This window comes from Mytilus galloprovincialis, chromosome 3, assembly GCF_965363235.1.
Source record: "Mytilus galloprovincialis chromosome 3, xbMytGall1.hap1.1, whole genome shotgun sequence".
Lineage (NCBI taxonomy): Eukaryota > Metazoa > Mollusca > Bivalvia > Mytilida > Mytilidae > Mytilus > Mytilus galloprovincialis.
The window spans coordinates 58680454-58698770 of record NC_134840.1 but is presented as its reverse complement, the minus strand read 5'-3'; the positions used below and the strand labels follow the sequence as shown (position 1 = coordinate 58698770).

Here is an 18317-nt window from a genome sequence, read left to right as displayed (position 1 = left end):
GTTATTTTCTAAATTCAAACTTGGAGGAATACAATATTTTGATGAGGGAGAATTAAAAGTTTCTTAAAAAATATTCACGCAACAAAGAAACAGATAACTAATTTGATGCTAGCGCGGTATTATAAAATATATTCCAATAGAAAAGAAATATGGCGTTTTTTTCAGATTTATTTGGACGTTTGGTGGTAGATTCTTAAGAAAGTTGTGTTGTATATCTGCAATTAACATATGTTTGGCTGCTGGCTCGCCATTATTGTCACGTTGACTAATTGTGTCAGTTTTGGGTTGCTGACCCTGTTTTATCAATAGAACGGTTCATACAATTAAACCCTAGCATTTATAGTAGTAAATTTGAATTATCAGACATTTTAACCTCATATATGAACATTAATGACAGTAATTTCAGGGATGGAAACAGTTATAAAAAGTATCATTCACATATATTTCATTTAAAAAGTTCTGAGACAGACAAACAAAATCGGTGAAAATGACCTTCTGAAAAAACATTTCAGCCTTATTAATGACATAAGAAGCTACAAAATACTATATATATGCTTCCACTAATTTCAAAATTTGTGAATGGGAAACAACAAGGCATGTTTGAGTGTTGGTTGTGTAAAAGGTAATTAGGTAAGTGACTAGTCATTTAATTTTGATTTATAGTTTGAAATACATGAAGATTTTAGCTGAACTACACTATTCATATTTAGAGATGAGGTATACACATCTATTATTGTTGCAAATTCATCAAAGCTTGTTACCTTTACCATTATTTAAATATCCTTTATTTATGATACAGTCTGATGTTAGGAAACAGGTATTTAATGCATATCATTATATCCTTCATTGTATTGACAAACTATGAGCAAGACATAAATTGAAAGATGGACAGACATGAATAATTCCTATATAATATACATTTCGATCGAGGATGAGGTAAATATTATTCACTTCATCTAGCTGTTGCTCTACAAATCTCATCAACTGGTATATCGCCGTCCCTACTGGTTAGAGAAGTATCAAATATAGACCATTCTTTGTCTAAATGTTGATGTTCCTATCGAACAGTCGCTACATTTTCCATGCACTTCTCATCATTTCCACAAAGTATTGGTCAGTATCTACAGAGGCACTTACACCACTGTAGTAATTAATAAATTCTTCTTTGGTCACCTAGGTCACATAAAAAATAAAGTTAAACAGAACAATATACATCAGAAGAAAGATGAACAATTGACAAACTTTGAATATTGAATATTGCTTTAAAAACTGTTGCAACAGACAGACTTGCGGGTGTAGTGCTGGTGGTATTTTTTTTCAACTCAAAGAGATATGCCAACACATATAGCAATTATCTTTCAAATTAAAGTATTAAAATTGCCCTCATTGCTGAATTCGATTTTATGGATGCATGTTATATATAATATTATCAAAAAATATATCATCAACTTTTGATCCTCCGATCGAACAAACCAAAGAAAACTGATCATACATCTGCAATTACACTTTCGTGCGATTGGTTCAGTATTAAACTTTGACGTATCATACGATAACACTTTTTGAAATAGCTGTGGTCAGTTACCCCAATTAGGATAATGAAATATTTTTTTGTGCATGCTTCGTCTATTTATTTATTTCTAAAAAAAATGCAGTATTTTTTGCATATAATGAATATGATTGACTTTGTTGATTAATTTGAGATTAAAGCTGTCAGTCTTTTTATAGCCTGAATTAGTTCTTGCTATAACAAACGGAAATGGGGGAGGGAGGAATCGCAACATGGAAAGGAGTAGGTTCAGTAAGACCCCTTTTTTGCCCCAAAATATAGCAGTTTTACAAAATAGTTAAAATGTAAACTTTTAGTTATTTATTGGACAGTAGAATGCTTCTGCTACATAAATATGGGCTGTTTTTGACAATACAATGCACATATAGCCTGTACTAGCACCATTAAGTCATGCTAAATTACTGAAATCTTCACAATTCTAGCATTTTAGTTAAATTGTAGACGATTTTCGTGTAAAACGAAAGTGGCCGCATTCGTGTTCATCTTTAATATTGAAATGTAAGTTGTATTTAATGATAATACATAACATATATTAAGGGTGAGGATGAACACGGATGCGGCCACTTCCATTTTTACCACAAAACCATCTGAAAAGTGACATTTTTCGGCATATTTGGTAGATTTTTCATATTTAAGCTTGAATCGGATCGTTTTTAATGACTAAATCAGTTAAAATCTTTCACATAAACTAATTGATTCAAATAAAATAGACACTTAAGTGTTTAAAAAGTGGTCAGATGAACCTGAAATTTGAGGCCAAAATCGGTCCTTACCGGACCTACTCTTTTGCATTGAAAACTAACTAAATAAGAAAAAAATATTTTAAAAATGTCAATTCACCTTTCCGTCTTTAACTCCATGGTCAAACACGTCAAGAAATTCTCTGAAGACTTCATCCTCTGTCATTTGTCCACTCTTGTATTTAGGGTGGTGTTTTGCATTGTAAACACCCTTCAGATCAGCAACGGAGATTACTCCATCACCATTTTTGTCAAACTTTTTAAATGCTTCGTTGATGATCGAGATTCTAGTTTGTGACATAGGAGGCTGGAAGGTAAAACAAAAACAAATAAAAAAACAATACATAGTTGACCTCTGATAATAAAAGAATATTTCGATTATTAATTTATTTATTTATCAACATATTCGCCTATCTTGCGTTTTCAATTGTTTATGTATCATAAGTTAAGTGTATCTATCATATGTTAACTAACGAAATGAAAAAAATAATCTGACCGAATGGCGATTTGGTAGGTCAGAGCAATATAACAATAGCAGGGTAAATGTCAAAAAAATATTAACGTTTTTGTATGAGGCTAAGAAACTGCAGAAGAGCGAGGTTTAGCGACTACTACAGCAGTTTCGTGCCGAATAAAATAAAATGTTTTTTTGGGTTGTTTTTTTTTTTTTTTTTGTTACATATATTCCCCTAATATTTACTGCCGCTTAAAAAAGCTATAAATAAAGTGATTGTTTACAATTGTAGTTGGCTTAACATCTTAGTATATGATAATTATATATACCCTTATTGCTTGTAGGAATTCATCAAATCGAATTGTACCACTTCCATCTTTGTCAATATGGGTAAACAGTTCTTGTACAGAACTTTCTGGAAAGCTAAGACCAAAGTCCTTTAGACCATATCTAAATTCCTCAAGACTAAGCGATTTACTGCCATCATCGTCAATATTTCGAAAAGTTCTACAACATAAAAATTAAGTGAATGATTAATTTGTATTTTTAAACTTCGTAATATCAAACATTACTAGTACAGGAACTTTTCGATGGCTAATATAAATAAGATGTGGTATCAGTGCCAATGAATCAACTCTTCATTCAAGTCATAATGTATAAAAAGCTAACAATTAAATATGTCAAGTACAGCGTTCAACATGGAGCCTTGTCTCACACCGAACAGCAAACTACAAAGGGACCCAAAATGACTAGTGTAAAACAATTCAAACAGAATAATCAACGGTCTAGACTATATAAAAAAGAGAAACCACACCATCATATAGTAAATAACATATAAATGTACATATGGTTGTCATCTATGATTTGTAAACATGTACCAATTGTTTAAAACAAAAGGGAATCGGACGTTTCTTTTTTAACAATTGTTCTAACATGATAACCTGCAATTTTAAGTTTAAGATCACGGAAACGATGTAATTAATTTCCATCGAGTTTAAAATTCATTTTCAGAAATGTTTTTGACAGGTCCGGGATTGATTTTGATGTCACGATATTCAAATGAACATTATTTATCATGGTAAACTTTCATAAAAATGTTTGAAAATACTGAATAAATTCTGTGTCCAGCACTTTTATAGACAACCATTATCCTGATTAACTCAGACCAACGTACATTAAATAGATTTATAAAACAAATGGACCACAGACGTTTGCTTTGTCTTTTGTTGTGTTTTCATTTATATAGTGAATTGGTGGAGTCTCCTATATTTTTACTTATTTTTTCATAATTTGATATGTTCTTGCATCTATTTATACGATTTTATAGTAGTTTATATGTCATGCCAAAAATAAGAATATATGGGCGTCATATATATATTAACTTCAGTTGTAAAATCGTATGACGATAAAAGGAAATTGTTGTTAGGACCAGATGTAAAAAACTTTAAACATGGTCGAAATCGTCATAAATGTTTGCCCTTGAAAGGTGATTTTTTTACCTTTTTGTGTAGGTTTTTCGCGGAAACTATAGAGTAGATAAATGGAACCTGTAAACAGCAAATTTGATCAGCTGAAAAAGATCTACAAATTGGTCAACATGGGCTAAATTAAAAGTCGACTCTTTATACGAGTTATTTTCCTTGAATGTGTTTACTTATTTTTGATAGTTTTCGTCGACACTACAGTGGATACAAAGAAATGTTTATCGCAAAATTGACAAGCTTATATCGTTAGCAAGTATTGCCCTTGAAATTCTTTTTAACGGCATTGGTGCGTGTTTTTTTACGGAAACTATATATCATATTGAATGGACAACTCAGTGAATACCATAAGAACACGATCTATAATTAATATAAAATACAAGAAGGTGTACCAATTGCACACCTCTCGACCAGAGACGTAGAAGTTAGCAACTAAGGTTGCCGTAAGGCTTCAATGATAATTAAAAAAAAAAACACCACAAAGCAGATAACCAAAGGCCCGATATGACAAATGAGAAAACTAACAGCCTGAAATACTATAGACAAAAGAATGAAAGAAAAATAAATATGCTGAACCTTTGAATTACAGGCTCCCGCTACATAATGTGGCGTGGTTATCCATGTTAAACGAAGCCTAATTCTACCCCTAAAATCCGACAGTGTCAGATGTCATAGATCTACAAAAAAAACGAATTGTACAAACATTTAACAAACAATGAACAATATGATAAACAGCAACAAAAGACAACCGCTCGGGACCGACACAAAGAGAAAGAAGTGGGGTTAACATAAAAAAAAAAGAAGATTTGGTTTGAATGCAAATGAGACATCAGAGACCAAATGAAGTACAAGTTAGCAGTTCAAACGCGAACACACAACCCTCCGCCTTACCCGGGAAGTTGTAAACAGCACATCATAAAACCCTCACCATACGAACAAACTAAAAAAAATCAATTGAACAGGGCTTACCTATTTAAGTGATACATAACACAAAAACTGACAAACCCCCTAAGACACAACTGAGTGCAGATCTGAGAGTACTCGCAACTACTAAATAGCTCGTTCAAAGAAAATACCAATCAATTTAAATCATGCGAGTCAACATAGTCAAAACTGTCTCCTTGTACAAGTGTTTATTCTTGAGTGACTATGTATAACCTTACCGTGATTTATTTTTTCGTTAACTGTGCAAAAAAAGAGAAACTGAAAATAAGCAATAAAAGGACAAAATCTACGTATCAGCCATTTGCCTGAAACGAGGTTATTAATTATTTTTTCCGTTTTCAGTGTGGGAAACTCATGATTTGAAATATTCTCATAACATTATACATTTTTTATGCAAATTAACAGGTGAGCGATACAGGGTACTTGGAGCCTCAAGTATAATTTCTATGTGTAAACAAGGATATGTTGGTCAACAGCGACTTGAAATTAAAGTTGTGTTGTGTTATAACTCTGTTACTACTATATCATTTTATTCGGCTTCACGGCCGACACTCGGCTAACCGAGAGATTGGTCGGTTAATCTATATTGAGTATGCGGCTATATGGGCGATTGGTCTGTTAATCGGGTTGGCTATACGTCTGTTAAGAGTAAAACGCACAATTTTATGTTAAACTCTATCAAATATACATATTTTTGGCATATTATAAGAACCAAATCAAAAAAAGAAAAGTGTCTGACAAAATGATATCTATCATAGAATATTTTCCACCTGTGAAAACATTTCATAGCCTGCGCAGTTTTCAGTAAAACTAAAAGGCGTCGCGCAAGTATGTATAATTTATGCTTATACGCATAGCAATTTTTTAATAAAAGGCAAAACAAACAATCTTAGATATCATTTAAAGGACACAAAATAGTACTTTGGTTCCAAAAAATAAATTGACATTAGTAAATATTTCATAATTGTAATATAACGTGAATAATACCACGTTTTAGTGAAAATTATGGGAATAAAGTCTGTTAATGGGTTGGACAATTGAAATTGTGTCAGTTAAGAGTTATTTAGCCACGGCAATAGTTTTGCTACATTTATATTTCCCCATTGAAAAAGTAAGTAATGAGATGTTCTTGAGTAAGAAAAAAAAATGACAATACGGTACAACAGTATCGTTCTAGTAAGAGCAGCCGCTGGAATATGCATGCATTTAATATTCCCCATTTCCTTTCTCAATTTTATTCAATATCAACGTTTTCAATAAGCCTTAATTGTTGAATCTGTTCAAAGTAGCACGTTCTCAAACCCGACTGAAAGTGTCTTTCTAATACAACACAGGGGTACATATAACGTGTTGTCGTTCTCATATGCACATGATATTTGTCACTGGACGTTAACCCCTAATTCGTCAGCATCATTCAATTGGTTCTTTTCTTCTATTACTTAATCATATGTTGTTTTCAAATCATTCTAAAGAAGTAAATGGAAAGGAGCGAATGCAGCTACATTTTGTTAACTTAAGTTTTAATTCATTTTATTCCGTTTAGTTCCTTTCTACATAAGTGCAGAGGAGAACTGCAGTTGTCCGCATGTAAACTTCTAGCATTCGTCACAAATATGAGTACATCGCAATCCGTTACTATTTCAACATCCAGGGGTGTTTCATGTCTGTATTCTTATTATTTTTTTTCTCTTTTTTAGCAATGCATCAATCTCTACTGTCCTTATCTACTATTCTATATTCTGCGTCTCCATCCAGATTCTCGTGTATACCACGAGGGTCCGGATTAAAAGGGGGGGGGGTTATTTCTGTATTCTTTAAATTGTTATGTCACTTTATCTACATTTTATTTATCTTACTCAGTATTATTAAATCGTATATTTTAACTTATTTGATTCGTTCAGGGATAGTCACATGTTAAACTATATTTTCGAAGGTGATAAAAAACGGCGGATAGCAAAATGCATATTGCACAGCAAAAAGCATATTGCACGGTTTATTTATATGTCGTTAATGTATAGGAGACAATATGATATCTATAAAATTCAAACAAAATCAAATGACGATTTTGATACAAATATGGTTGGACATTTGATAATATAACAATAACAAAAAGTATGAGGTCAAAACAGGATATATCGACCCAAAGAAGTATTTCGACCTAGGACTTCGTCCTCAGTCAATATACTTCTTTTAGGTCAATATATTCTTTTATTAACTAACTAAGTGCATTATTGCCAAAAGTGACTGTTTATTAAAAATTACATATTTCTGTAATGGCCCTGTTTTTCTGTAATGGCCCTGTTTTTTTCTGTAATGGCCCTGTTTTTCTGTAATGGCCCTGTTTTTTCTGTAATGGCCCTGTTTTTCTGTAATGGCCCTGTATTAATGCCCAGTTTGTCTGTATTAAACCCTGTTAGGCCATTACAGATAAAACTAAGTTGTTAAAGCCTCGGTCACACCTTACCGGATAGCTCGAACGGACGCCTAACGGATAACTTTTTTTCAATCCGTTGATGTCCGTTAGACGTCCGTTCTTATCCGTTAGGCGTCCGTCCATATCCGTTGTGTGTCCGTTAAGCGTCCGTTTTATCCGTTGACGTCCGTTCTGTCCGGTGGAAAATTTTGAGCATGTTCAAAACTTTGAACGGACGTCCAACGGATAAAATGTCCGTTGAACGTCCGTTAGACGTCCGTTTTGTACGGTACTCGTCCGTTTTGTATCCGTTACGTGTCTGTTATGCATCCGTTGGAGATCCGGTAGACCAATTCACCAACGAACGTCTACCGGACGCCTAACGGACGTCTAACGGACGCCTAACGGATAAAACGGATGTCAAACGGACATTAACGGAAGGATAACGGATAAAACGGATGCCTACTGATAGTTTATTCTCATAAAACCATGCAAGTACAAAGGTTACAGAGAAGTTGAAAAATAATATACATAAAAAACAAAATATGCATTAGAAATGCATAAAATTCAAAAATACTAGATGTAAAACGGACAAATGCCAATTGAAATTTCGCGTCAGAAATGCCAATATATGGTATGTTAGATTTTCTTGAGTGTCATGACTATTTATTATTCGTGATTGATCTTGGAGTAAGAGCACGTCTACGCTACCAAACAGCTCTTATTCAGGCCAGACTCAACTTAAATGTAGCAAATATAAACCTTATAGCTGTCGAAAGGAGAAGACAAAGGAGATGGTGGACACGACCATGGCTTAGTCCTGAAAGACGACGCAGTTTTGGTCTATATGACCAACTCATGACCGAACTTAGGCGGGAGGATCGGCATTCCTTTGTACACTTCCTTCGAATGACCACAGAGATGTTCGACGAGATATTACAGCGGGTTGGGCCTCGCAAAGCCAAGCAGAATATTTTTTACAGAAATCCGCTGGAACCAGGACTCAAGTTAGCAATTACACTTAGACACCTTGCTTCTGGAGGAAAATATCGTAGTATGCAGTACGGATGGAGAGTTCCGCATAACACCACATCCGTTTTCATACCAGAGGTACATAATATAAACAAATTCAGAAAATCAACTTAAACTCTATAAGACTGAATTACCACACTTCTTCTACCTTGATTTTTTTTAATCAGAGGAGCTCTATATTTGCACACATATCATGCTAAACAAGACGCAATACAAAATAAAATCAACTAAACCAGTTAACTCAAAAAGTGACCCTCGTGTGAAGAAACGTAAAAAAAACCGGATAAATTGTTCAATTTGTTTGGCACGTGTGACCTTGATAACTGTCCTACTGACCAGACTTTCCCAGATGCAAATATTATAACATATATACTAGATACCATGTCCATCTGACGCGCCTTTAATTTTCAGATGGTTTATTTTTTTTTTAATTTTCAGATGGTTTATTGCCTTTAATTTTTAGATGGTTTATTGCCTTTAATTTTCAGATTATTTTGTTCATCCGTTTTATCCGTTACGCTTCCGTTAGGTGTCCGTTTTATCCGGTACTCGTCCGTTGGATGTACGTTCGACGTCCGTTCTGTCCGGTATGTATCCGTTTCACGTACGTTCAATGTCCGTTGTGTGTCCGTTAGGCATTCGTTACATGTCCGTTAGTACACCAACGGACTCCCAACGGATAAAAATTTTGTCAACGGATAACTTTTTTTTTTATCCGTTAAGCCTCGGTCACACCTTACCGGATAGCTTGAACGGACGCCTAACGGATAACTTTTTTTCAATCCGTTCATGTCCGTTAGACGTCCGTTCTTATCCGTTAGGCGTCCGCCCATATCTGTTAGGCGTCCGTTAAGCGTCCGTTTTATCCGTTGACGTCCGTTCTGTCCGGTGGAAAATTTTGAGCATGTTCAAAACTTTGAACGGACGTCCAACGGATAAAATGTCCGTTGAACGTCCGTTAGTCGTCCGTTAGGCGTCCGTTTTGTACGGTACTCGTCCGTTTTGTATCCGTTACGTGTCCGTTATGCATCCGTTGGAGATCCGGTAGACCAATTCACCAACGGACGTCTACCGGACACCTAACGGACGCCTAACGGATAAAACGGATGTGAAACGGACATTAACGGAAGGATAACGGATAAAACGGATGCCTACCGGATGTAAAACGGACAAATGCCAACTGAAATTTCTCATGGGTTATTGCCTTTAATTTTTAGATGGTTTATTGCCTTTATTTTTCAGATTATTTTGTTCATCCGTTTTATCCGTTACGCTTCCGTTAGGTGTCCGTTTTATCCGGTACTCGTCCGTTGGATGTACGTTCGACGTCCGTTCTGTCCGGTACGTATCCGTTTCACGTACGTTCAATGTCCGTTGTGTGTCCGTTAGGCATTCGTTACATGTCCGTTAGTACACCAACAGACTCCCAACGGATAAAAATTTTGTCAACGGATAACTTTTTTTTTATCCGTTAGGCGTCCGTTCGAGCTATCCGGTAAGGTGTGACCGAGGCTTTAGGCGTCCGTTCGAGCTATCCGGTAAGGTGTGACCGAGGCTTAAGAGTATAATACCTTTTTGTATTTTATTTAATTTAGTAACCAGCAACCAACATTAAAGAACCATATAAAGGGATCACTGTTCATCCTGTTTTTAACACAAATCTCTTTCAACTTAATATCTTGGATATTTGGTATATTTAAAGCTTTATAATGGTGAAGTACAAATTATTTTGTTCAAACTGGCAGTAAGACAGTACATCAAGTTAGCAGCAACACATACACTTTTGTTTAGTTGGTTAATAAATGTATTAAGAAATGGGTGTTTTTATAATGGCCCTGCTATATGTCCTCGGTCAGTAATAATGGCCTCGGATGTCTGTAATAGCCCTCGGCGTTGCCTCGGGCCATTACAGACTTCCTCGACCATTATTACAGACATTGGACATATAACAGGGTCATTATAAAAACACCCATTCATTAATACTATAGTATTGCCCTCATACAAAGGCTATAATTGTATATTATTCAACTGTTTATACACATTGATAGTTTAATCAATATCTGATTGGTTGAGACTATCCCACGTGTCATTGAACAAATCTTCATATCTCCCTGAGGTACGGCAAATAAATGTATATTATTCTTTCTCTATTCTTTATACTTTAGCATCCCAATATATTTTACTTACTGATGTTTAGTTACATTACGACGTTTATCTCTGATTTATATACTGGTTAACAATTAAACAGAATCCACATGATATATGCGACCATTCTTGGATGAAATTAATATTACTTTAATATATACATTTTGTATAACACTTTTTGAAACCATCTTTATCAATTTTCAATTTCCATTGTCTAAATTGTTAATTGTTCATGTGTTGTTATCGTATATTTTATGTTTCATTGCTCATGTGTTGTTTCCGTATATTTTAGCTGCTCGTCTTGAGCCTACCCATTTGATCCGATAACACCCCATATATAGCAATAAAATTGTATTTCTATTGCCATTCATAACTCTTAACAGACCAATTAACAGACCGGGTTTTATACATCCGACCCATTAACAGACCAGGTTTTAAATAAAGATTGATTTATGTCACCAAAATACAGATTTTCGTGTAGATTTTTCACACAAAGATATCAATATGGTTAACAAACATAATGCCCGTCTTTTTTCGATGTTCAAAATATTGCATGCAAGTAAAATCAACCAACGTGTCATTTTGTGTACATTTTGTGTGTGTAAAATGTGTATAAATTTATTGATGAGTAACCCGCCTTTTCATTTTATAGATCGTACATCGAAGCTAGAAAAATAATAATTACACCACTGGATTCAGTATATTGAATTGTTTTGTTAGACATGAATAATGTTTATAATGAAAATATATTTAAAAAGTTATACAATGAAACATGCCAAACTTTCAATGATTTTCTCGATAACACCTGATTAACAGACTTTAGCCAACCCTATTAACAGACCAACCGCCGATATAGCCGCATACTCAATATAGATTAACCGACCAATCTCTCGGTTAGCCGAGTGTCGGCCGTGGGCTTGTGATGACTCTGTGGTGTCAAAAGCTGTGAGGATTCCAATTCCCCAGGTCTTTCGAATCAGAAGATAAGAAACACGTTAGTCAAAAACAAAGTCACAGAAACGAAGACAAGTCTTATTAAAAGCATTTAGTAACCTGTAAAGTCTCACTTCTTTCTTCGTTTCTAAGACGCAGTAACAGAGTAATACGTACGTTCTAGTTTCAGTCAAGATTTAATCTTGTAACCTCAGACTAAAAGTAGAATTATCATGAACCCAAAGCTATTTTTAAGCTAGAAAATGTGAAATTCATCAATGCTTAATTACCTGCCGATGCCGTGTATTCCACTAGCTCCTCGCTCTAGACATTTCGCTCTTAGTTCTGCTAGTTTGTCAGCCATTTTTTTAACAAGTAACTACGGATGCTAAGTGTTTTAACCGGTAATTATGTGAATCACCTACGTTTTACACAACTCACATGTAACCGTATGATATGGACATATACACAGGTAAATTGTTTACTTACAATAAATGATCAATAAAAATAGACTTGTTTGTTCGAAACCACGGGAAGTTTAAACATATGTGGGAATATCAGTGACAACAAATTTTTTTCTAATGTTTTGTCGTCTCTAAGATTCCACACTATTGATATATAGTTGACATAAGTAGACTCGTAACAATCTATATATCTTTGTAATACAATAAGCAGGGACGGGTCCAGCCATTTTAAAAAGGGGGGGTTCCCAACCCAGAGTAAAAAAGGGGGGGTTCCAAGTATATGCTCCCATTCAAATGCATTGATCGTCCAAAAAAAGGGGGGTTTCAACCCCCGGATCCCCCCCCCCTGGATCCGCCACTCATAAGTGTGATATATATCTAGTAATATTATATCAACGAAAATGCAATTATTTCCTTGTTTGTCTAAAAAAAAAGTGATGGAGATTTCAGATTAAAAAATAGTTTATGTAGATACTTAGCGTTGAATTCCATTGGATAATATTACTATATAATCAGAAAAGCCAGCTTGAAGTTGTCTGATTTTTATCTTGCTGAAAGAAGTTTCAGACTCTACCAGACTAAACTAATTCAGATTTTTTTGTCAAAAGAATCAAGGAATCAGATATTAATCAGTACATAATTCAGATGTATTTAAAACCACTATATGCAAACATTACTTTCATATCCAATTAAAACATTTGTTGACGGGCAATTCATGACAGTATTTTTTGATTTTTTGGATTGGTAGATATATATATATATATATATATTTGATCAAATATTAACATAGAACATTACAAAAATAATATACAACAATATCAGAATGTTATAAACTGAAATATTATAAAATTTTGATGAGCACATTGCATTTGCGCAAATTTTTATACGCCCGTCAAAATTTTCAAAATTTTGACGGGACGTATGATGGTATACAAATATCCGTCTGTCCGTCCGTCGTACCGTCTGTCTGTCCGACGGAAAACATGTCGCATCCGGCATAACTTGAGAACGACTTAATCAAATTTCATGAAATCATGAAACTTAACATAATTATTTCTTATGATGATCAAACGATCTGTATTCTTTTGGTGAAAATAATATTAAAACTTTTTTAATTTACGGGACTTTGTAACTAAAACATGGGTGTGGTTTTTTTTCACATGTCGCTTCGTATCTCAAAAACTATCTATGATTATTGCTTAAAACTTTACACACTTCTTAGTTATATTAATTCAAAGATCTGTATACTTTTTGGTGATGATTCAAAATTTTATCATAGAGTTATTGAGTTTTTTGTTTAAAAAAACTAAAGGTGGAGAGGGGTTCACACGTCGCGCCGTATGATATCTCAAAAACCATTTATGTTTATTGCTTAAAACTTTACACACTTCTTAGCTATATTAATCTAAAGATCTGTATAATTTTTGGTGATGATTCAAAATTTCATTTTAGAGTAATTTGGTTTTTTTTTTTTGTAAAAAAAGTGGTGATTTAATATGTCGCGCCGTATCTCCAAACAATTTATGATTATTGTTTAAAACTTTACACACTTCTTAGTTATATTAATCTAAAGATCTGTATACTTTTTGGTGATGGTTCAAAATTTAATTTTAGAGTTATTGAGTGTTGTAAAAAAAGAAGGGGGGGTTCACTTCATGTCGCGCCGTGTCTCAGGAACTATTTATGATTATTACTTAAAACTTCACAAGACGACGGGCGTATCATGCGCTCATGGCGTAGCTGTTTATTGAAAAATGCAGTAAAATGTCATTGTCGCCACAGGATCGTATTTCTTTTGCGCTAAACTGAATAAGTATGACTTTTGCGCCAATTTAAAGGTTGAATATAACTAATTTGATGCAAGATGCATCCTGAATGCGAGGCTAGTATAAGAAATGTTTTAGAGAATCACACATTCCTCATTGGGTAAGTAAGTGAGTTCATACTGATTTCTCGTATAAAACTTTTTTTATATGTTCTAGGTGACAAATGGACATAGTTAATTCGGATAAAAATATCGGAGGAAATGCATTTGTGATTTTTAAAGACATGAAATGAAGGAAATCTGATGTATTAAAAAAAGAAACAAAACGTATAGATAGAGTTGTAAGGTGCAAAGTCAGAATCACAACAAATGTAGCACAGCAACATTGTTAAATGATACAGTCAACCACTGTCAAATAGAGAAGCAAAATCTACAATCCCCGTATTAAAAAAACTCAAAAGGATTTAATGTTATAATTTTGGTTTATTGGTGAATATACCATAATTTATTAGCAATATGTTATACTCTGTAATCACAATTGTGTTTTTACATGATTATTACACTATAAAATAAGAAGATGTGGTATGATTGCCAATGACAAAGAAATAAACACCATAGTCGGATCCAGGGGGGGGGCCTGGGGGGGGGGCGGGCCCCCCCCCCCCCTTCGTGCGAAAAATTTGGTTGATTATATAGGGAATCACTGAAGCATGACTGGAGAGGGTCCCCCCTTAGGTCAGTCAGCGGGCCCCACTTAGGAAAAGTTCTGGATCCGTCACTGAACACTTATATGTCACTGGATGGCCTTTGAAAATTACAAAAGCTCAAATTGCATAATCAGCTATTAAAGGCCCCGGAATGACAAATGTAAAAAACTTCAAACGAGAAAACTAATCTTTCCAATATAGATCTATTATTTAACCATTTTCCTGTATTGTTGGCTCAAATACAATGTACTGTTTTGGTGCAAATGAAATGATAATTGGCACAAAAGCAAAAAAAAGCAAAGAAATATAGTTATAAGTAATCATTACTTATCAGGTTTTATAATGATTGTGCTTAAATTAATTTACGTTGACATTGATTAGAACATTCAATAAAATAAAAAAAATGTTTTTGAAATATTTGCTTGACTTTCCTGGCGGAAAATCTAATATCCACAAGATCCCAAATCTTTAAATCATTTTGCAACAAGTTCCAACCTGTAAATAGCATTGTAATAAAATGTTAAAGCATGTTGCAGAATTATAGGTGGTTGAAAAATGTATTCACTAGATCTTGTTGAATAATAATGACAATCTTAGATTTAATTCAAATTGCCTCGAATGTAGAAAAGCTTGTTGTTTTACTATTGTAGTCTTATCTGCTGGATTTCTGGCCTGCATGTGCGTAACTTCTCCATGCAAAGATTTTGGGTACCGGCATCTAGCAAGGAATTCCATTCAAGCCGTTTCTCCGTGTTGAAGGCCTCGCTGTGACTCTGGGGTGGAAAAAAGCAGTAAAATCCCTGTTGCTTAGCTTTCAAAATTAGTTCGTGAAAAAAGGAAATTTATTTATGAATTAGCTGAAATAGTAGATAACAACCTTTTAACTGTAAAATGTCCATAATGAAAGATTTTTTAACAAAGCATTATCTATGAAATCAAACACGATTAATAATTGTATTTTAAAATAGTAAATTTACTTGTCAGATACAAAAATGGAAAAATTAATTAATGTCTTCGTGGATATAACAAAGCCTACGCAGAAACAGAAAGAACTGATCTTTTGATATGCATTTAAAGTTTTCTCGAACATAAACATGAAGAAAATTACACATTGTTACAGTGAAAAGAAAAAAACAGCATGAATTTATCATAACTGACAACCTTGTTTATGATGCAAAATTTCGAAGGTCAGATATATGATTTTAAAGATGAGTAGTTTCGAATACAATGAAATTTTAGAAATGTTGAGCAGAGAATCAAGATACATGCAGCATTACAATAAACAACGAAATTATAGATTTGCCTGGCGTGCAACAGGTTTTAACAGCTCTGTATTAGATGAATACGGTATGAAAATGAAAAGTCCATGATGACGATGGTTGAGTTCAGTGGAAAATATTACATACATGTACATATCATGACGGATACATGTTACTCATGATATGGATATTTATTAAAGTCATACGAAACCTCAAATTAAAAAAAAATTATGCATATTTTTTTTTATAACTAAATGGATAATTTTCATTATAAAACTTATGTACGTATACATTTTTCTGAAGAAAATTCTTTAATTTGTCCACATTTAGAAGAAGTTTAGCTTTTTTGATTGCTTGCTTCTAAGAAGCAATTCGCACGACATATTTTCGGTATGCAAGTGACCTCAGCGTGACCCTTCTCGTAAAAACCCGGTGATCGCAATACGCATGGATCTGTCATTTTAATAACTTATTATCTGATTGTACATGTTATACACGTGCTCAATATCCATGCTTCTTTGTTGATTGTTTACTATAAGTTAACAATAGGTAAACTTAAAACACGATATTAAGTAGCTGTCATATGTTCACACAATAACAGGCAGACGATAAAATGATACGAAATGTTTGCGTAAAAAAAGATAAAATCGTGCACAGAAGACTAAGTGTATAATGTTTGTATGCATTGGTTCGAGAATTGGAATCACAGTATTTTTCACCGGTCACTTGTTTCATATGACTTTAAGTTTATGATATATACATGCATGGGGTTCAAGAATTGGATAAACATTATTTTTCACCAGTCACTCGTTTCATATGACTTTATCTCTGCTTTTAAGAGGGGGGCAAGGGGTTTAACTGTTATGCTGTTATGAGGCAATTTAATTCTTTGTTATCTGTTATTCTGAAAAATATATTTACTGTTAGCTGTTATTATCTTACTCTTTGTTAGCTGTTATAGGACTATTATTTATTTTGTAATCTGTTATTGTAAGAATGTATTTTATGTTAACTGTTATTGAAATTGGAATGTTAGCATTTTGAGAGCCAATCATCAGTAGAAATTGAAGATAATTGAACATTGTGGATAGTTGTCTCATTGGCACGCATACCACATCTTCTAACAATGAATATCTGTTTGGGGTCTTCCTACTAGTAATATGGTGGTCCTGTATTTGCAGAAGGAAGTAATATGCCACATAAACATATTTTAAACATCAGTTGGACCTAGGACAATTCCAGTATAAATTATTATTATCCTTTGTAATCAATTCCATTGTCTGTGAACATGTATCATTTTCTACAAATTTCATTGTTATTTGCACAAAAAAATTGTACAAATTATAATTTGTATTTTGACTTTGTACACATTCGTTGTACAAGTTATAATTTGTATTTTGACTTTGTACACAATTTTTGTGCAATTTATGTTTTGTACAAAATTTGACGAAAAATCACTTATAACTTATACAATAATTTATTTGCATTAACATGAAAGAGAACCCTGACAACCAATTTTCCTTAAAGCTTTTTAACTGCTTCGCATAGCAAAAGTTGAAGCTCAGCAACCATAGCTTCAAATAAAGCTGTGTCTTCAATTTGATTTCTCGTCAAAATCCTTTTAAAAATCCTACAGCTACTCCAATGCTGTACCAAAATTCTCCATATTCTATAATTTCACATAAGATATATGATTGGTGTTTCACTTGGTGTCATCCAAATTGTTACTCTAGCCAATTTCTTTTATAATATCAGAATTGTCACTTGATGTAGTTTCTATTATATTATCAGAATAACCGTAAATGACATGCATGTTTCAATTACATTTCCTGTCTCCATCTGCATGGGTATTTTTGTATTTTATAAGTAAGGTTTATTATGTGGTAATTAGATTAAAATTCTATAGTGTGCATCAATGGTTTTTTTAATACAAACTATACTATAAACTGCTTTTCAGAAAGAAAAAAAATGTTCTAAAGATCAAATTGATATAAAGTGTCACTGACAGCATTTTCTTGAAAAATTAAATTAAAAAAATAAACCATAAAAAATTGATTCATCAAATGCCCTTGATTAAAAATATTCCTATGACAAAAACCGAAACTATCAATTGTGTTCAGAAAAAATTGACATCCATACTATAACTTTTTGTACAAGTAACAGAAAAAAATGATCAACCAAGGGCAAACTTCCTTCATGGTCGAAATGTCTTGTTTACACAAATTACAGTTATATAGGCACACACCACCAGTTATATAATAAGATCTACGAGTCCTGTACCTGGATTGGTCCTGTACCGGACTAATTATTCTAATATTTCATTTGCTGTCATCTGTTTTACGCCAAATCAATTCACGGTTTTGCTGTTATTGGGACCCCCTTGTCCCACTCTTTTAACAACCCCTTACATAT

The 18317-nt window shown here is 33.6% G+C and overlaps 1 protein-coding gene across 1 annotated transcript; it reads right to left on the bottom strand.

Annotated features, from left to right (window-relative positions):
• Window positions 1-631: 631 nt before the first annotated feature.
• Window positions 632-12179, bottom strand: LOC143068455 (calcyphosin-like protein). The gene is made up of 4 exons (XM_076242547.1): window positions 12001-12179; window positions 3091-3268; window positions 2408-2614; window positions 632-1173 (listed from the first exon to the last, which is right to left on the bottom strand). Exons 1-4 carry the CDS (start codon window positions 12072-12074, stop codon window positions 1072-1074), a joined length of 561 nt encoding a protein of 186 aa, XP_076098662.1. The 5' UTR covers window positions 12075-12179; the 3' UTR covers window positions 632-1071.
• Window positions 12180-18317: the final 6138 nt, after the last annotated feature.

What these genes read in the sequence shown, in the direction of transcription:
- LOC143068455 (XM_076242547.1), bottom strand. Translation starts at nt 12,074, where the DNA reads ATGGCTGACAAACTAGCAGAACTAAGAGCGAAATGTCTAGAGCGAGGA. An exon ending in AATTCCTACAAGCAATAAGG is followed by an intron (nt 2,615 to 3,090) that starts GTATATATAATT and finishes TTTACCTTCCAG; the next exon opens with CCTCCTATGTCACAAACTAG. An exon ending in ATGGAGTTAAAGACGGAAAG is followed by an intron (nt 1,174 to 2,407) that starts GTGAATTGACAT and finishes TATGTGACCTAG; the next exon opens with GTGACCAAAGAAGAATTTAT.